Here is a 20,660-nt window from a genome sequence, read left to right as displayed (position 1 = left end):
TTCAACACTAAGTCATAATTGGCAAGTGGAATAAAATGAATTAACAATTGTCTAATTTTTCTTTTTAAAAAAAACCTAAAAGTGTGCCATTCATATTTCCCCTTCACCCTGATTCTCAAAAATGAAATGCAAAGGTTTATAGCTTTATTCATGATATTTAAAAATATTTATGTATTGTTTAATGCAGAAAAAGCTTAGGTGACCAAAACAAAATCTATATATTCTTTTTATGTCCCATTCACATTATCTCTGAAACAATTCACTGTGATGCTTGTATACCCGGTGGAATATCCAGAGTGTTAGCTTTATCTTGATACTGAGAATATGTAAATATAGTTTGTAATTTGTGGAAAAAAAATCAACTAGCTTTGGGCATGCTATCAAGCAAAGAAAAAAGAACAAAACTTACCAAAATGGCGCTTTGCAAAGAAAACTACCAGCTGTGGGAAGTGCTGCTGTGCTAAGCGTGTAAATGTAAAGTTTAACACGTATTAAATGGGTATCAATTACACCATTGTCTAAAAGGTTGTAATACTTCACAGTCCTCCATACTATAGCGCCCTCTATCGACTCTATTCCGAATTTCGGAGGTGTTCGCGAACGCAGCATCTTCGTGTCCAGCCTGCTCTCTTGTGAATAGCCGTTAGCTGGCAGGATAGTTGACGCTAAATAACAGCAGCTGAGGACAGACTCAAGGTGACGACACACTATGTTTTCACTTTTCATAACGCATTTGCGGACGTGTAATTGTGTGTAAACTCCAACCTGCAAAGGAATATTTATATCATTTTCCAGTTGCATTGGAGACAATTTCAGATGTAACATTTGCTTTGCTAACTGACGTGTTTGGCGCATCGTTGTCAGACCGTTGTAAATTGGGCTAACCGTTTGTGTTTAGGTGAAGTTATGGCGAGGAGTTTTATTTCTATAACATGTCGAATTGAAATCGATCTCATATGGCTGTGGACTGGAATATTAGAGGCTGATATCCCATGCACAATACTCGTCTCTGCTGAGCATGCTAACCAGTTTGTATGAATGAAGGAGAAAGACTTCATTGTTTTTGTATATGCGTCCGTTAGCTCAGGTCAGCGCGTCCAACAGTCTACAATGCTTAAGCCCGGTATGTAGTAAAATACATAAAAATCAAAGCAACTGGTTAATTGTGAATAAACAAAGCATTCTCTTTCAATATTTATGTATTTATCTTTGGTAAGCCGGGGCCTGCTAACGTTAGCCAAGCTAACATGCAACCAGCATAACACTGAAACTTAGGATTTAGCTATAACAGCATCACAATGCATCACCAAACACCCTCTAACGTTTAATAAGTCATACGGCGAACAATCATAGCATTGTGTTACGTTGCTGGTCAAACAGTGCTGACCCGTTGTGGCTTTGCCTTCATTAGACCCATTGCTGCAACCAGGACGCCAAGATTTTAGCAGCAGATTCCTTTTAATGTTCTGTTTTTGAAGTAGGGCCTACCTGGGTTGGACTGGTGTTTCCCCGCACATCGAACAGATGTTCAATCGGTTTGAGATCTGGGGAATTTTGTGGGGGAAATCAACACTTGAAACCATTCCTGAAATACCTTTGTTTGTGACAGAGAGCGTTAACGGGCAACAAAAGTCCATATAGCCATCAAAGGAAAACTCTTTCTACACAGACTGATCTGCAGCGATGCAACATCATACAGGATAAAATGCAATGCACTGTGAAACCAGACACCGTTTACTTCAGAAAGGCATTAACTTTCTCAGAAACTTGTTCTGCAGTAGTTCATCTGGACATTCACTCTGTGTGTGGGTCAGTGGACATTAGTTACCATGACCTTATTGTCAATTCACAGCTGTTCCTTCCTTGGACTATTTATAGACCACAACAGACGCTGAAGGTGATACAGTTCCTAAAATGTATCACCTTTTTTTTTTCTTCTGAATCTGATGAATTAATTTAGTCAATAACTGAACTCTGTGATTAATATATCTCATCCAGATCCCAGATGAAAAGATATTCACTTTACCTGTCAGTAATCTTATACCTCCTTGTTTTATACTCTACATAGTAAAAACAATTTACAAAGTAAACCAAAAGCTCAGCTGATTAAGATCTACAGCCACATTAGCAGCAGTAACATCTCTCACACTGCCGATTAAAACTTGGACTTCACTTATTGAAAATACTCAAAAGTTTGTGGAGGTTCGACAGAACTTGTTTAAGCTTTGTTTGAGTGAAAGTCAATTGTTGCATTTAAATCATCTCGGGTATAAAGTTTGGTTTGAGCCTTTTCTTAGAGTTTGCTCTCTGGTTTGGATCGTGACTTCAGCTGTTGAACAGCTGGCATCACCAGATTTCACTCACTGGTCCACAGCCAAGTCCACAACTGACTCAGTGACTCTTTGTTTCTGCTTTTCATGGCTTCACAAAAGGCAGAAATCGTCACCCCTCCACCTCTGTGTTTGATAGTTGGTTTTAGGATGTAGATTTTTAGATTGGTTTTCTCCAAACATGGTGTCAGGCTTTATGTCGAAGCATCCAATTATTCATCGTTTATTGTTCAAGATGCTTTGTTGTTAATGCCATAGATGCCATCTATGCTGCTGTGGCCTTTTTATTATTATTATTATTATTATTATTATTATTATTAAGAAAAGGCGAAGCTTCCACATTTTCCACATGTAGTCATTAACTTCACAGGTTTCAGTTTGCATATTTAATATTAGATTTAGTTGGTTTCTTGGTTTCTACAGGTAATTGTGAGTTAAGTTGACGGGATGCCTATTTCATGAGGTTCCTTGAGAGTTTCTTGTGCGTTTATTTTTCCCCTCCTGCCCCCGATTGTGATTCAGATGGCAGAGAATGACGTTGATAATGAGCTTCTGGACTACGAGGAGGACGACGAGCCCCAGGGGCTCCCAGAAAGCGGCACCCCTGCCAACAAGAAGGAGGTGAAAGGTTCCTATGTGTCCATCCACAGCTCGGGCTTCAGAGACTTCCTCCTCAAACCAGAGCTGCTCCGCGCCATTGTTGACTGCGGTTTTGAGCATCCTTCAGAAGGTAGCTCACATTCAAAACCTCAAATAAAAAGTTACTGGGTGAATTAATTGTAAATATTGGTTATAATTTTGATTCATAAGGGCATTTTGATTGCAGCTATTTAGATCTTCATTTGATCTATGTGATGTCTGAAGGTCTTTCTTATTAATTCTTTTCCATTTTTTAAATTTGTAGTTCAACATGAGTGCATTCCTCAAGCTATCCTTGGCATGGATATCCTCTGCCAGGCAAAGTCTGGCATGGGAAAGACGGCTGTGTTTGTGTTGGCCACATTGCAGCAGATTGAACCTGTGGATGGCCAGGTGAGTGGATCTTTAAAACACTCTCAACCCTTGAAGCACCTTTGTTTCCCAAGCTGGTGTTTCTGCTTATTGGTTTTCTAGATGATCAATATTTTGGTTGGTTTAAAAGTTAATTAAATGAAACTTTGGCCAAAAAGACAAATGTATTTTCATAGCATATTTCAGCAGCAAGATTCATTTTAATTTGTTAATTTTTCAACTAATCAAGGTTTTAAATATTCCAAATTACTGTTTATTTTGGAAAATGTATATTTTGTCGTTTTCCCATCACAAAATCTTTGTTCTTTTGGACAAAAAGGGCATAAAAATATTCAAAAGTTTAAAAAAATACATGAAAATGTCATATTTCTTATCAAGTCTGAAGTTTTTGAAAAGATGTGATGCAGTGAAAGTGAATAAAAGGGTTGAAAAGGCTGAGTCAGTCAACAATATGTTTCTTTACAGATCTTCTAAGCTGCTCTTATAAAACCAGCAGCTTCAGTAGCACCAGGCTTTAATAGAAAAATACAGAACTGATGGCTCTAACGCGACGCTTCTCATTTTGTTTGTACCAGGTCTCTGTTCTTGTGATGTGCCACATACGAGAATTGGCCTTCCAGATTAGCAAAGAGTACGAGCGCTTCTCCAAGTACATGCCCAACGTCAAGGTGTCCGTGTTCTTTGGCGGCCTGGCCATCAAGAAGGACGAGGAAGTCCTGAAGAAGAACTGCCCTCACATCGTTGTAGGAACTCCAGGCCGCACGCTGGCCCTCATTCGAAACAAGACTCTGAGCGTGAAGAACATCAAACACTTTGTGCTCGACGAGTGCGACAAGATGCTGGAGCAGCTGGGTGAGGTGGAGGATAGTCATCTGGATGCAAAACAAAGACGACAAATTATACCGACGTGTCGTGATCGTTCACGGTTTAGTTACTTGTGTGCATGAAGAATCTGTTAGAAAATGGCAAATGTTAAATACTTTTCATGTATTATTTATTTTTGTCCTTCAGACATGAGGCGTGATGTGCAGGAGATCTTCAGACTGACACCTCATGAGAAACAAGTTATGATGTTCAGCGCAACACTAAGCAAGGAGATCCGCCCCGTCTGCCGCAAGTTCATGCAAGATGTGAGTTTTTACAGATTCATGTTTGGATGAGGCAACCCAGGTAAAAATGTGTGGATCCTCTTAGCGGTCTTATTTTTACCTCACCCCATAGATCTACCGTAGGAATTAGGTGTGGTGGTTTGTTATTTATTTGCTTTGGTGATCAATATTATTATAAAATATAACAGCCAATAGTTGTTGCGCTCTAAACAATCTATTGCGATATGAATATTTCACACACTGATATTGTGATGATGATACATTTGCAATACATTCTGCTGCCCTAATAATAAATATGGTATTTTAACTTGCCAAAAAGTCTAAATCACTTGCATAAAAACCTGTACCACAAAGGAAAATGTATATAGCTAGGACAAAGTGTACAAAAACAAAATTTGAACTACAGTTTGTATCTCTGTTTTTGTTTAGAAATGGCCAACAATAAAACAGTCTGAAAGTTGTTGATTTAAATTTAATGTTTGAGAATCTATAAAACAAATTTCCACAGAATATTCCAGTATTTGTTTAAAAAAATTGTTGATTATCTTCAAGATGCCAAGGACATTTTTTATTGAGTGTGTACCTTTGTTGCTTTTGTCTTTTTTATTGTACCTTAAAGTGACATTACCCTGCCTTCAGGTGCAGGTTAGCTCATACATGCGTCTTACTGTTTGTGGTGAGTGTAATGCGTTGCTCGCAGTAAAGCCCCCGTAGCTTTGCCCACCTGTGGCTGTTGGTGTCATAAGTGTCCATTTCAGGGGGACAAAGTGAAGCTCCTCAGCAGTTCTGGCCACAGGCAGCGGCCACATGGCTGCGCTTATGTGCAGGAGAACAGACACAGAGAGCAACCAGGAAGGGCTTTTAGCTTCTCTCTTTGTGCTTTACGTTCCTAAAATAACTCATAAATGTGTTGATACAGCTAATTTTACTCATTTGTTCCCTTCCTTCGCAGCCCATGGAAGTATTTGTGGACGACGAGACGAAACTGACACTGCATGGCTTACAGCAGTATTACTGCAAGCTGAAGGACAGCGAGAAGAACAGGAAGCTGTTTGACCTCCTCGATGTGCTCGAGTTCAACCAGGTACGCCTGATGCCTCTTCCACCCCTCTCGATTTGACTTTTACCTTAATAAATGGTTAGAACTTCACATTTTCCTCCGGCTCGTGACAGGTGGTGATCTTTGTGAAGTCTGTGAATCGTTGCGTTGCCCTGTCGCAGCTGCTGGTGGAGCAGAACTTCCCCGCCATAGCAATCCACCGGGGGATGGGACAGGAGGAGAGGTAGGAGCTGATTTCATCCAGCAGCAGAGGGTTGTCATGTGATGCATCGCTCACCTTCTAGTGTTTGGGTGTTTTGTAGCGATATACCAATCCAATATTAATATCCGTGTCCCAATATTGAAAAAAATTGTAGCTCGGGTATCGGTGAAAGAGTACCTAATTCACAAATTCAGATCTATTTAGTCTAATTCTGTGCCTTCTGCTCTGAGTGACGTCATGCGTTATTATTTATTTTACATTATATTAAAATTCATAATTTCATTTAATTTATTTTTACATGTTTGACCAAACGGACAAAACCTGTTGTTTTTGTCAGTTTCAGTGTACTATTTACTTTACATTGGCTCTTGTACTCTCTATTTCTCTGACTGAACAAATTAAAGCTGTGTTGTTTTTACATGTTTCACCAAGCTTGTGAAGATTTAAGTGTGCTGTGCTGCTGCAGAATTATCAGATACATTTTTAACTTAGCACATTTATCTCTGTGTTTAAAAAAAAAAAAGAAATGTTTTAATTTATTCCAGATATGTTTTCCTGCATGCTGATGCTCACCCTCAGATATCTGCATCAGTATCGGCAGTGAAAAAATGTATTGTTGCATCCCTAGAATTCTGTTAAAAATTGTGATTATAAAATTCTTATCAGCTTTGCCCTCACAGCGCTCGGATGTAAAGGAATCATTTTTTTGAGGTTTCCTGTCCCTCTCCAGGTTGTCCCGGTACCAGCAGTTTAAAGACTTCCAGAGGCGGATCCTGGTTGCCACTAACCTGTTCGGCCGAGGAATGGACATCGAGAGAGTCAACATAGTCTTCAACTACGACATGCCTGAGGACTCTGACACATACCTCCACAGAGTAGGTTCAGATCTAAACCATTTGGTCTTTGGTGTGGTTTTAATTTGGGTGGATTGGTAGAAATGGTAAAAATGCGTTATTAAATTATTATTATTTTTTTTTTTTTACATCAGGTGGCCCGTGCAGGCAGGTTTGGAACCAAAGGCTTGGCCATCACCTTTGTTTCAGACGAGACTGACGCCAAGACCCTGAATGAAGTCCAGGATCGCTTCGAGGTCAACGTGGCTGAGCTGCCAGACGAGATCGACATCTCCTCCTACAGTAAGTTTCCATGTGGCAGAGCAAGGGTTAAAGGAGCTCCTCATCCGGTACCGGTATCTTAACCACATGTGCTCTGACAATCAAAACCTTACATTTTATGTTCACACATATTACAGTGCTTTGAGTATTCACACTTTAAATGAGCTTGTTTCTAATTTTGTCACATTACAGCCACAAACTTTAATGTATATTTTTGGATTTTATGTGACAGTCCAACACAAAATACTGCAGACTTATTTTACAAGTAAAACATCTGAAAGGTGGAATGCAGTTTACCACCAGTGAAACAATCTGGTTGAATGAATTCAAAATCGAGTTTTTGCACCACATAGATGGAGGCAGCATCATGCTGTGGGGAGATTAGGGATTGGGAAGTTGTTGTAAAGTATTACTGTGGCGTCTAAACACAAAGGCAGGGCCATTATTCAGATTTTAATTTCACTGAGTTTTGTGTTTTAACACGAGAAAGTGTGGAAAATTCAATGGATGCCAGTGTTGCTGCAGAGCACTCACACTTTCCAAGTCGGTCTTTCACTGGAGGCAGCACTGGTGCTTAGTAAAGCAGTGTTTGCTATTCAGACATTGTAATGTATAAATCTTTAGCGGTTAATTTGTTAAAAAGTCAGAATTATAAAGACATTAGACTTTTCCGTTGTAGCTTTTCGTTTTCTAACGTTTCTGTTTCTGTCTTTGTAGTTGAACAGTCCAGATGAGTTTGCGGCTGCAGCCAGTGAAGACTGTTTCTATGACTACTGTTGTTGCTGTATTGTTGGCAGAAAGGAGGAAATGAAGAAAAATCCGTATTTGTTTAAATATAACCCTCCCAACATAAATGTAGTCAAGTTCAAAAGGCGTTTTTTATTTTCAACATGTCTTTGCCGAGTGCTTGTTTTAATGTTTCCCTTGTTTAAACCATGTTTTCAAAAATATTGTTTTGGTTAAATAAATTTTTTGTAACTTACCTTTTTGGTGTTGAAGTCATCGTTAAATAATCTCTCATATATAAGTATTTTTACAAGATACTGTTTTATGAGCAGATAATTAAACTCGCCAGCAGAGGGCAGCACTATAGTTTGGGAAAAGAAGACGAGATAAATATATATAAACGGAAAAGAAATGTAATCAAACAGAAATGCAATTGTAATTGGCTGAAATTGTACTTTATTCTGAACCAAATCTCTTTTCGGGTGAAAGAAATTTGGTTAGGATGTTCAAAACAACTCAGCAACCGTCGTGAAAAAGAAAGTACTGAAGAATAATCTCTATTGGTGCTGAAGCTAGTTTTAAATCACTGTCAACTACGAGAAAAACTCCTGCTGCAAAAGTCAATATGTCAACTTCAACTGAATGTTTAAGCCACACACATGGGCTGGAAAAGGTGACTACCTCCTAACTAACTTCACCTCAAACTGACGAGCTGAATATTAGCAAAATATCTCACAAAACTGGGTTGAATCAGATAAAACAAGCTGAATGACCCTGAACTTAACCAGTCTCAGTTTATTTAAAGACATTTATGTTTGTGTTGTGTGAAGTTTTGCAATGGAGATGAACTGACAGAAATAGACAAACTTTACTCTGTGTCTTAGTTTAGAAGTATCCATCCAAATGAAAAGATATTAATATATATATATATATATATATATATATATATATATATATATATAAATAAAACTACAGGAATTTAATTTTATTTCTTATAAAACAGCATATTTATCCTGACATTATGACTATTTGTGTACGACTTTATCTTAATACTACGACTTCTCATAATTGTATTTTTTACATCATTTTTAGTGTGGGTCTAATACTCCGTCGTATAATATAACAGATATTTGTGAATGAAATCTTATTTATCTCACTCATTGCTGGTTCATTTCATGCTGAATTCTTTGGAGTTTAGACAGTGACTTATTTAACCTGACTTCAGGTTTTCAAGTAAACCAAGTCACTGTGTGCACAGCAGCTGATGTTTGTTTTTTACAGATTTTCCTTTCCACCTAATGCATGACATTGAAGATTTAAATACAAAACAGCCTACGTCATTTTCCTTCGGTTGTCACTGAGTAGTCAGTGCGTTATTAGACGTCCAGCGATACTAAAGATTCCCTTTCACTGGCCCTGCATGACGGTCAGAAATGTCCATGCCAAGTAAAGTGCTTTGTTGCTTGTGTAGTTTCTCCCCTGGCCGATCGAAGCGTTTCATCTTCCATAAATGAAACCTGCAATCAGCGCGGAGTGCAGAACGGATGGGGATTTCAGGGCTCTTAATTCAGGTCCCACGTCAGGCTTAAACGAGAACAGGCGAGTGTACAATCCACTCCGGTCGCACTAAACGATGTGGGTTGCTTTCAGGTATTGACTAATAATCCTGGCAGTGCATCTTGCCTTTTGTCTTCTCCATTTTGGAGGCAGAAGCAGAGAAGCGGCTCCTTGTCTCGGAAGGTTCCTCCTCTGAGCTGATTTTCCAAACGACAATCCTCACATCCAGGCTAATCGATGAACTTGTGTGTGTCGCCGTACATCCAGTGCTGTGGAGGCAGCGCCGCTTCGTTGAGGTGGCCACAGTCACGGCTGCATTTACACGACTGGATGAACATGGTCGGCTTCCGGAAGCGCTCGCCGTCCGGGCAGACAAAGGTCACAGGCACGGTGCGCGTACGGCGCGGCGAGCAGCAGCGGCCGTTTGTACACACACCGCAATAGTTCGGTCGGTAGAGACGAACGCTTTGACATTCTCCGTAGGAAAGGCGGACGGGCTCTGGGGCTTTCTGCGTCGGGGAGCAGTGCTTACCTTTCTGTGGTTTGGATAGACAGAAAATAAAAATGTTATTAATAGTTAAGGTCTTCGCCTTAACTAAACGTACATTGGGCAGAGTGGTGCAGGAACCAGTTAGGTTAACTTGGATAGCATTTACTTTTAGGAGTATTTTTACTGCGCTGCAATGTTTCTCTCATACTTGAGTAAAATTTCTGGATACTTGACACTCTAAGTAACTTCTCTGATGGAAGAACAAGCATGTTCTTACCAAAAATTCACCACACACACCTGCAGTTTTTGTTAAAGTTTCATGAGTTTCATAGTGAAAGAATTTGATTTAGATTTTTTTTCTTTTGCCTGATTCTGTTATTTTGCAATTCTGTTATTTATATCATTTTAATCTTTAAAATACCAAAATGTCCACATATGTCAGAGCTTAAAACTACATCTGGGAAAAGGTCTGTGGGACCACCTGAAAAAGGTCGATTACAAACGATATCCTCAGAGATTTGGAGAACTTTGGTGAGGTAGAGGGCGCAATAAGACTGATTAATGAAATTTAAACCAGAATTATTAGTTTAACTTCACACTGGCTGATTGCAGCTTTACAGTTTTTCTGTTTAGCTTAAACAAAACAAGTTATATTCACTTTTTATATCCACTGTATATGAAAAGCTTCTCTAAAATTCAAACTCATCAACATTTGTCTCCACACAGACATTTCTTATGACTTTTAGCACTAAAGCGTTTAACTCAGTCAAGCTGAGGAATCAACAAATGATTAATATAGACAGATCATTTCCCTGAACTCTGAGTAAACAGACCGGACTCAGCTATGGACAGTTGCTTTGCAGGAATGCTGAGTATGATGGACTATATTTAAAAGTATCTGCCTGCTACCAAAGCTCCAGTGAGTAAATCAGCACTACGCAGTTCACACTAGATCTAGTGCTACTGAGATTATGCCTGTTCCTAAACTATCAATAAATATTTAACCATAAATATTCGTTCAAGGTCGGGAAATCAAGCTTTTTCTTTTATCCTGCCCATTTTTTAACATTTTCTTTATCCGGTCTTGTGTAGAAAGAGACTTTGTTTTTGTAACCCGGTCGTTAAGCACACAGATAAGGGGAGAAAAAAATGACTTATTGATAAGTGTTATCAGAGCTACAGGGTTAGACTTTGTGTGATTAATATTCGTTGGAAGTACAGTTTCCTCCAAAGATATTCATACCCTTTGAACTTTACACTGCTTTGACCTGTTACAACACGAGACTTTTATGTTTTTATAGGGATTTTTAAGCGAAAGATAAATACAAAGCCGTGCATAATAATTAACTGGAAGGAAAATAATACCAGTTGAATTTTTAGCCCATAAGTCCTTGAATTATGGAGAGAATCAGTGAACATTGATTTTCAAATCTGGACTTTAGACCATGTTGACACGTGTACTGTGTCCACTACGGTACTCGAGGCAAACTGGAAGCAACATTTGTTGTTGCTTGTTTTAAGGTTTCCTCTTCTTCTTGCCACTGTTGGATTCTTGACTTGGTCTTTATGATGCCGTTGATTCACTAATGTTTTCTCACCTTCACAGGGGAACCTGATTCATACTGAGATTAAATTACACACATGTACACTCAGTTTGTTGGTAAAGTAACTTCTAACAGCAGTTTATTTAGAGGTATCATATTAATTAAATCGCACGTCATATTTTTCTGATATTTGCGAACTCTGAACTCAAACTAAATATTTAAAGCTCTCTTTTCTATTCCTTCCTCTTTACACTTCATGTTCTATTTTATGTTCATCTGTGTTTATATGGAGACCAAATGTGGAAAAGTTCAAAGTGTATGACTATGACACTATTGTCCTGATGGACCTGACGTCTCCTCCCATTTGGGTGCATTATGAGCTAAATGTTCCCATGAGTTGGCCAATGAACAACTAATATCTCCACACAAGCCTTGGTTTCCTCAACTGAAGCTCTTTTAAACAGATTTTTGTAAAATGAGGAAAGTTTTCCAAGGATAAAACCGTATAAAGTGCATTCAGTGTTCATGAGCCGTTTACTTTCTCCGAATTGCTTAAACTGCTGTTGACGTCAAAGATATTTTGCTGTTGAGAGCACTCACTTGCTCATGTTTCTGCAAATACTTTATGACAAAGATAGTTTGTAGCACAAACTATGATCAAATTTCAAAACCCAAAATACTTTACCTATTTTAGTATGAATTTAGTCATGCAGTTTGTCAACTCTGAACTCAACTATCAGCTTATTGATTAAACTTGTTTCCATTATAAGCTAATTTTCAGTATTTGACCGAATGGCATCAGACCCACCTTGGCTGGGACGGTCAGACTGCGGCACGGCCGTATGGTGCAGATTCTCGTCTCCTTCTCCAGTTTGCACTGCAGGTTCTCGTTGGTGATGCGAGAGGAGATGCCCATGCCGCAGCTGCGTGAGCACTGGGACCACTCAGTGGTTTGGACTGGACACTTTTTCTCCTTCGTGGCGCCCCACACTGAAGAAGGAGGATGAATGTCAGAGACAAAAAAGATAATGAGAGATTCCTGATTATTTCCTGTAGCTTTCCCTAAACACTGAATGTAAATCCTTTCTGTTACCAGGCATGTGTTTGTAGCCCTGTCGGTTTTCCCAGCCGTTTGTCTTGACGTGTGTGATGCCGTCATCCAGGTTCAGCTCATTCTGAGCCCCTTGAGTGACTGCATGGGACCGAGGTCTGGGCAGATGCTGTTGTAAAGGAGGGATCTGTAGTCACATGTAGACAAGTCACATGGGCCACTTATGTTACGATCAGTGATGAGCAGTAACACGTTACTGTAATTCGATTACGTTTTTCAAGTAACGAGTAAAGTGAGAGATTACAATTGTAAAAAAGGTGATAATTGTTGCGTCTGTGCAAGCAGACTGAGGAAACACCTAGCAAGCTGCAGAGACCGGCAGATCTGCAGCTACATCTAATTCCACCAGACAAACCTCTGATATTCCCTCTACAACAGAGTATTAGGGCCAAAAGAAGAAATAAAAAAGTTAAATTACGAGAATAAAAGTGAAAAGTATGAGAATAAAGTCATAATATTACCACTTTATTCTCCTTTTCTCTTTGCTTTATTTTTGTACAACTTTATTCTAGTAATATTCTGACTATTCTGGTAATTTTATGACTTTATTCTCGCAATTTTATTTTTTAAAATGTTCTTATTGTGGGGTTAATACTCTACCCTACTCCTCTTCTGCTAAGCAGGTGAAAATAAACAGAAAACATGTAATAATAATTCATTATTAGTCCTCTCTGCACTTCACAAACTGTTAAAAGATGTAAATGTTATTAATTTGGAGTACAGTCAGGAGAGACTGATTTAATTTATCTTATCACTGTATTTTGAAAGGGTTTCAAACACAAAAGTAATTGTATTTTATATGGTGGAATATAAAGAAACACTGTTTAACAGAAGAAAGACTTGATTTTCTTAAAATGTATAGTGGAATATGCAGAGAATATGTTTAAATATCCAATAGAATAGTTTACATATTGCTGCATTTCATTCAGGTTAAACAAGTGAAACAAAAGTTTCTAAAATATGTTTTCATTTGATTAAATGTACATGATGGACTATGCAGAAAAAATAGTCTGAAAGGTGTATTGCTTTGCAGCATATTCAGGTCGTGCATCGTTTTATTCAAAAGTAATGAAGTAATTATTAAAGTAACTAATTACGTTTGAAAATAATTAATCCGTAAAGCAACTGGATTACTTTGTTGGAGAAGTAATCAGCAATTAGAAACTAATTACTATTTCCAAATAGCCTGACCAACACCGGTTGTGATTGTGTTTGTGTTTAGTTTGTTTTTACACAAACACACACACGCACACACACACCTGGTACTTAGCTGGAAGAAGCCAGGTGTCCTTGTGGCAGTCCACACTGAAGCAGCACCGTCCCGGGATCCGAACCAGTCGAGGGAAGGGGCAGGACGCTGAAGCGGCAGGCAGCTTGTTGCTGCAGAGCGACGTGCAGCCGACGGCTCCGTCTATGCAGGAACACTGGTGCTTGCAGCCTGCATGGAAGATCTCTCCATTCTGGTAGATCCTGTTATTGTACTCGCATGTACGTCCCTCTGATTTTGCTGCAACACGATCATTAAAGAAAGGAAAACATTAAGTTATAACACTACAATTAAAAGCATGGGTAGAAATAGGTCTTTTGCATTTCGAGAAGAGAGATCATTTTGGGAATGATCCAAAACAGAAAAAGCTTTAGTCTGATTTAATGTTAGACAATGACAGTATCTATAGATATCTGGTTTAATCTGGATTTATTTAGCACTTTTTCACCTATTATGAAATGCTTTAAAAGACTAACTTGGGTAGTGATCGCACACTGTACAATAAATACTGCACATGGAAAACAGATACCAGAACAAAACCTACTTCAAAATCTATTGAATAATGCCAATGAAGCAAAGCCGTAATCGAACAGGACTAGGAACAAAATCGATGTCTACAAACTCAAAACAACTTCAGTCTCAAATTCCATTCGTTGTTATCTGCTGTTATTGACAAGGAAATGTTGAAAAGGTTTAAAAAGTTCCCGTACAGGTGAGTTTGTTTCTCAAAAGAAACAAACTCTTGTGAGTAGATTAAACAACTACTCACAAGAATGTGGCAGGTTTTCGTCAAGTTTGGGTCTTGGAGGCAGTTATACACCGCTTTTCTTTTGCTGCTTGTCAAATGCTTTCTTTTTGTTACTTTCAGTATTCCTGAGAGACAGCACTGTCCTCCCACGTGTGCAGATGATTGCACAACAACCAATAATCAATAATAACCCGCCACGACTTTGCTACAGAAGTAGTTCAACACACCTGAATCAAATGAAGGCTCATTAGCAATAAATCATATTTCTTGATAGACACATGATTAATTTCGATAGATAATACATCTGACAGAATATTAACTGCTCAATGTATAGATTATTAACTGAACCACAAAGCATTCTGGGAGATGTAGAAAGAGGAAAGATGTTAGTCGCTCAACCTCCAGCTAAGCAAGGTTGGTGGAATCAACTACCTCGCTCAGTCTTTGGTTACCTAGCAACTCACTCATTCTCTGGTTACCTAGCAACAACCTGTTGAGTAAATTAAGCAACTGCAGTTAAAGATTTCCCCACTGTGTCTCATTAAAAATAAACAGCAATGGTGTGGAGTAAAAATGATGGATAAAAGAGGAAAGGTCACCCTACCAATTTGGCATTATTTCAGATATTATTGATGTGAAACGCTTCTATACTGATACATTTTTCAGCCTTAACCCAGATAAACAATGACCTTGTTGTAATACTACAGGGCTGCCTATGTACAACATTTGTTTAATCAAAAGAAAATTGTACTTATCAAGACTACCTACTAACCTTTCACCTTAACAGTGAACAGAATTACACAGAGTATTTGCTAAGAAGTAAAAATAGGAAAAAAAGGAAGTGGCAGACTCCTTGTCCCCAAGAAGCAGCTATTTATAGCTCTCAGGGAAGCGCCGGCCTGGTACAGATGGAAAGCGTAATATTATCCCTGAAACCCCCATCACGGCTATAAACCATTTACTACTTATTAAAATGAGTAAGGCTGCATGCTGCCTCACTGCTGCACACCACTTTCACTTTGATTCTCATTTCGGCTTGTTAAAAATTGACCTGACATGACCAGGAGCGGAAAGGGAGGTTTAAATCACAGGAGAGCCATTTTCCAAGTGAGACGTCCTGCTTCCTCCCTCACCTCGACAGACGCCCCAGGCCACTGTCACGTCGTTGCCGTAATTGCACTCCAGCCCTTTGTGGTGGTCGCAGGGCTTCGTGTGGCTGCAGTCTTCATTAAGCTGTGCGGCGCACACCTTGCAGCAGCCGCAGCTGTCTGGCACGGCGCTCACGCCTGGAGGGCAAGCAGGGGGCTGCGCAGGGCATTCACACACAGCTGGGCAGGTAGCAGACACCTGGAGGGATCAACACGTCAAACAAAACCCACAACATGTTGATGCATGCTCAGGTTTAGGAAATCCAAGCAGCTAACATGTACATATACACCTCGTGCTTCTCTAGCATTATTTATTGTTGACCTCTCAGGCCAGTGGTCAATATTACTACTTTAATAAAAGGCAGAAACCAGTTATCGTGTTAGTTAGTTGAATATTCTATTGGATATATTTACGATTAATCGGATACAAACATTGACAGTCTGCAGCTTTCTCATTTAACCATGTAAGACTTTTTAATACAATATTAGAAATACAATTGAGCAAATAATAACAACATACTACTGGTACTTTAATGCCATTCTCTGTGGAAATTCAATGCAAATATTGCAGAAAAAAATTTAAACTGTTAAAAACCTGCATTTGTTATTATATCAATATTTAAAACATTAGCTGGTTCTTTTTGTTTTTTAGCTAAATCTATTAAAAGTCATTGTGGAAGGTTCAGAGAGCCACTTTCGGCTGCAGACCCGACACTTTTCATGTTCAGATGGTTGATTGAGCAGCGCTCTGATGGATGTTCAAAGCTTGAAGTATTTTTTAATAACCTAACCCGGCTTTAACATTTGTTCCTTAACCTTCATGATGCTGTTTGCTCTCTATTGTTCGCTAACAAACCTCCAAGACCTTCATAAAACAGCTGGACTTTAAATTACACACAGGTGCACTGTTCCTACTGAATATGTAGTTTCAGACGGCAATTAATTTCATTAGATTTAATTAATGGGCGTCAACATGAAAGGGACTAAATATAAATGCACAGCAGATTTTTCTGATTTTCAAGTTGTAAAAAAACTTTAATTCTTTCCTTTCACTTCACAAGTCTTGGTCATGATCATATAAAAGCACCATAAAGTTTATTATAAGGTGGCAAAATGTGAAAAAGTTTGTATTTTGCACTGTGTCTCCCCTCACATCAATCAGCTCTTGTTTACTGCTAAAATCTTGTTCCCTGTGCAACAAGCTGTCATCCAGCCATTTCTCTCATAGCAAAGTGACACTTTGTGTTGGTTGGTCAAATAAAATCCCATTTACTGTAAAAGTTGAACCATGACAAAATCTAAAAGTTCAAGTGGCGTTGAAACTTTAACAAGGCACTAGGTTTATTAAATCTCAATTAAATGGTTAAGCAATATTCACTGGTTACATTTCTGATGTCACTAAGCCGCCTGCCTGCACCAACTTAGCATTGCTTTGTTAATGTTTGTGTTTTTTTTTTTGTTTTTTTTTTATAGTTCTTACGAATTTTCTTCTTTTAAAACAACCTGCTCCTCTGGAGCTGAAGTGTCTCTTTGGATCTTCCACAACTCATGACTAACTTTGGTTAAAAATGATATTAAAAGTTTTTAAATATTGATATAAGAAATATAGTTTTATTTTTACTGTTTCTCTTTTTTCAATGAAATTATTAATTTCCACAACTAAACAATACAATTAAAACTCAAAGAGAAATTACACAAAGTACGGGCAATATTTTTCTGATTTTTTGTTTGTTTGTTTGTTTGGCTGGAATAACTTTCCATAAATATTATTTTTCGAGAAAATGCATCCATCCTCTTTTTTATTTTATTTACAAAAGTGTTATGTTTTCCTTTGTAAAACCTAAAAATAATAAAATTTAATTAAATAGTGGTTATTTAAAAATGACAATGAATTTGTTTTTAAATGTGCTACCCAAAGGTCTCCATCTGGCCACTCCATATATATTTTTTCTGGTGGAAAAGAAAAACGTTATGTGCTCTGAGCATGTTCACGACAAAATTTAATGTGGTCCTAATGTATATTTTTGCTTCAATCAATGTATACAACAGCATAATTCTAGTAGTAACTGTTGCTTTTCTGTTTTATATAAAAGCATTAGGATCAGGTTAAATTTAGTTTATATTTTTTGTGCAAAGATGCATTAAAACTGCTATTTAGTCTCTTAAGTCAACACATCTAAATCAACTTCACGTATATTTTATTTTACTTATTTTTTGCAGAATGGGGTGGCAGAATGGTGCCCTGATGCCCAGGGGAACCATTCATGGAAGACTCGCCCCTGAATTGCCTTGATAAAACCCCATGCAGACAATTAGCTTGACTCATGGTTTAAACGCAGGAGCCAACATGTTTCCATTTGTAAAAACCTGAAACATGAGTCGGCACCGTTATTACTAGAAATGACTAACTTCTTTTCACGTACATTTTAGAACAACAGAAAAATTACCTAAATCATACCAACACAAGAAAAGTTTATTTCACCGAAAAATGTTTCTGTTAACATCACTGACAACAAACTGTACGCAATTATTTATTTGTATTTACAGTACGCGCATATAAATCCGCTACAGTCAACGAGCTGAATGATAAACATCTTACTTGTGTCATGGCGACTGCTGTCATTAGAGTCACGTAGGTCAGAAACGTCATTATTAGCCTGGAAAACGTCTTAAAATAGAGATTAACGTGAAATTAAAATACAATCTCCGGTATATTTTAACTTCTTTCCCTCCGCGCGTTTCCTCTTCTCCTCGCTTCACACCGTCAACCTCCCGTTTTATACTGGCAGTGGGCGTGGTTTCCCCCACGCGGCTCGCTTTCTGATAGGTCGGTGGGCGGGGCTTGTGATCAATGCAGCCATTCATGAAACTCCCAGAGCTGCTAGGTATTTTCTTCATGAGTTAAAAATTAAAACGTAGCGGTCGCTTTCAAGTCACATTCCTGCTTATGCGGCCTCCACCCTTCAGAGTAAATATACTCATTCTGCAAGGCCAGACAAGGTAACATTAAGGAGGACCTCCACCTCTGAGAGGGGAGAACAAGGAGGAGAACATCTGCTCCGTTTTCCCTGGACAAATTTCATGCCAGAGCAGAAAGCTTACGTGGAGTGTATTCAGCAATAGCAGCAGTGAGTGAGGATACTCTTTGTGCTCTGCATGGTGAGAGAAAACGCGTTCCCATAGTGTGTTTTATTTTTTTTTTAATTGCTTTGCTTGAATGTTTGATCTGGATTTTTGCTGGGCCGACTGTTTCTGACCATTATTTCTCACCACATCATGCTGACTATAGGGAATAACACATTTAAGATGACTTGGAAAGTAAACGGTGTAGCTGGGAAACAGGTTTATTGTTGCAGGAGCAGAACATATGTCGGCTGGCCTCCTCCCTCTCCTCGCCCCCCTTTGCCTTATTCAAACCGCAGGTTTCCAGCCACACCTGCCCCAACACAGAGACCCTTTTTTGATGAAAGAGATGTGACATGCAGAGGTTTTCAAAGCTAGTGTTCTGGTCTATGCATTATTACTTTTAACTTTTTTCCAGCACATAACGTAAAAAACCTATATAATTTCAGGTTTGGATAAAATTAGTTAATTTTGAACAACAATATCTTCTTTAGATGCTAAATATGCAGCTTTTGGTTCATGTGCTAATCATATTTTACATAGTACTCGCTTGTTACTTAGTTTATTTTCTTTAGAAATTAGCCATTTCTCATTGCATGAAATCAGAAGACAGTGACTAAGCAATATGTGGAACATTTATTTTATGGAAATTATGCAGAGCCTTCCAGATGTTTTCATATCCTTACATTGTCACAAAGTTAATTCTTTTGGGATTTTATTTGGTAGGCTAGCAAACAGTAAGCCAGGGAGCATCTGACTGAAAGGAAAATAGTAACTATCAGTTTTAAAAGATGTAAGGTGTGCTTATATCCACCTCCCTTAACTCTGATACTCTGAAATAAAAACCCGTGCAGACATTTGCCCTCAATAGTGAACTGATGAATAAAATCCATTTGAGATTAATTTATCAGAGGTTTGTTAAAGAGCAGTAGGAAACAAACAGAATTACGAAACAGATAATTTAGGGGGAAATGTATTAAAAAGAGAAAAGTGCTCTTTTTAATATCTTTCTTAATATCTCAGTTTACACATTTTAATGCAAAAATGGTCACAGAACAAAGAGCGCTCAGGCAGTCTCATCAAAAGCTTTGTGTTTTATCTCTCCACAGACCCCTAACAAAGTGAAATTAGACACACAAACACCCTTCTCCAACAGTGATGTGAATTTAATGTGTGTTAATGTGGAGAAAAACAAATTATCTCTAGACAGAAATGAGCATTTTTCTTGGGATAGTTGTAGATCTAATTTAAACCATAATAAGTGACCTCAGGAGAGAAGTAAATCTATTTAAGAAGGAATTTAATTAAGTAGACTACAAAACAGTCCACTTTTGTTACCTTTGAGTAGCAGAGCATGTGAAACAATATACTAATGGTTACATCTACTGCTTCAATTGAAACTAAGTTGTTTGTTGCATGGCATGGCATTGTTTGGTGTTTATTAACGAGCCATAATGTCAGAGTTTGGCCATTTTTAAAGTATAAATTAACACAATCTCTGGGATTGTTGTTTGTTGTCACCTGACTGCTGCCTCATAGAAACACACTGTTCTTAGCTCGCCTAAGTAGCTAGTAATTAGTATGGTAACCGAGCACAGCAACTATTAAAATAATCCCACAACAACACTGAGATGGGTTTGATGTCATTCCCAGGTCCTGGTTCTGAATTTAGAGGCTAAACAGAAAGAGCCACAGACATTTATTCCTGGTTCTGTCTTCTTGAATTTATACTAAAAGCGTCTCTAAAATTCTCCACTGCACTTATTTTTGAGTAGTTTCTGTGTCTAAGCTAAGACAGTTGTAGTAGAACCACCCATATTTTAATAGCTTATGCTTATTTGCAGTGTATGATTAATTTTGTAGTTCTCTTGCTAATAATTGATGCACAAAGTACCACACGCCAAGTTATTATTGGTGAAATATTTTATTACAAGAGATCCAGCAACGGCATTCGTCCAAAAAGCAAAGTGAAGCAAAGTGGAGAAACCAAGAGTTTACGGCATGCTTCAACTCTTTAGCCAACAGGAAGAGCTGTAACAGAATATACTGGATGTGTTTAAACACTGAAACGCAATACACTGAGTGGGAATACAAAATAATATCAACAGATGACAGAGAG

General features: G+C 38.3%; 2 protein-coding genes across 3 annotated transcripts; one reads left to right on the top strand and one right to left on the bottom strand.

The window, feature by feature from the left end:
- The first annotated feature begins 577 nt into the window (after window positions 1-577).
- Window positions 578-7,806, top strand: LOC103467730 (DExD-box helicase 39A). Its single transcript, XM_008414387.2, has 10 exons — window positions 578-696; window positions 2,853-3,060; window positions 3,235-3,362; window positions 3,917-4,193; window positions 4,353-4,471; window positions 5,403-5,534; window positions 5,624-5,733; window positions 6,443-6,587; window positions 6,701-6,848; window positions 7,545-7,806. The coding sequence occupies exons 2-10, from the start codon at window positions 2,853-2,855 to the stop codon at window positions 7,559-7,561; spliced, it is 1,284 nt and encodes a 427-aa protein (XP_008412609.1). The 5' UTR covers window positions 578-696; the 3' UTR covers window positions 7,562-7,806.
- A 718-nt stretch (window positions 7,807-8,524) lies between these two features.
- LOC103467736 (protein CYR61-like) lies at window positions 8,525-18,187 on the bottom strand. 2 transcript variants are annotated; one of them, XM_017307177.1, is made up of 6 exons: window positions 18,018-18,187; window positions 15,404-15,617; window positions 13,515-13,762; window positions 12,238-12,382; window positions 11,953-12,134; window positions 8,525-9,646 (listed from the first exon to the last, which is right to left on the bottom strand). In XM_017307177.1, exons 1-6 carry the CDS (start codon window positions 18,066-18,068, stop codon window positions 9,341-9,343), a joined length of 1,146 nt encoding a protein of 381 aa, XP_017162666.1. In that variant the 5' UTR covers window positions 18,069-18,187; the 3' UTR covers window positions 8,525-9,340. The 2 variants fall into 2 exon arrangements, with proteins under 2 accessions (XP_017162666.1, XP_017162667.1); XM_017307178.1 differs by having other exon boundaries at window positions 12,238-12,364.
- Between the last annotated feature and the right edge of the window lie 2,473 nt (window positions 18,188-20,660).

This window comes from Poecilia reticulata, linkage group LG1, assembly GCF_000633615.1.
Source record: "Poecilia reticulata strain Guanapo linkage group LG1, Guppy_female_1.0+MT, whole genome shotgun sequence".
Classification (NCBI taxonomy): domain Eukaryota; kingdom Metazoa; phylum Chordata; class Actinopteri; order Cyprinodontiformes; family Poeciliidae; genus Poecilia; species Poecilia reticulata.
The sequence above is the reverse complement of the archived record's forward strand: the minus strand, read 5'-3'. Positions and strand labels throughout refer to the sequence as shown.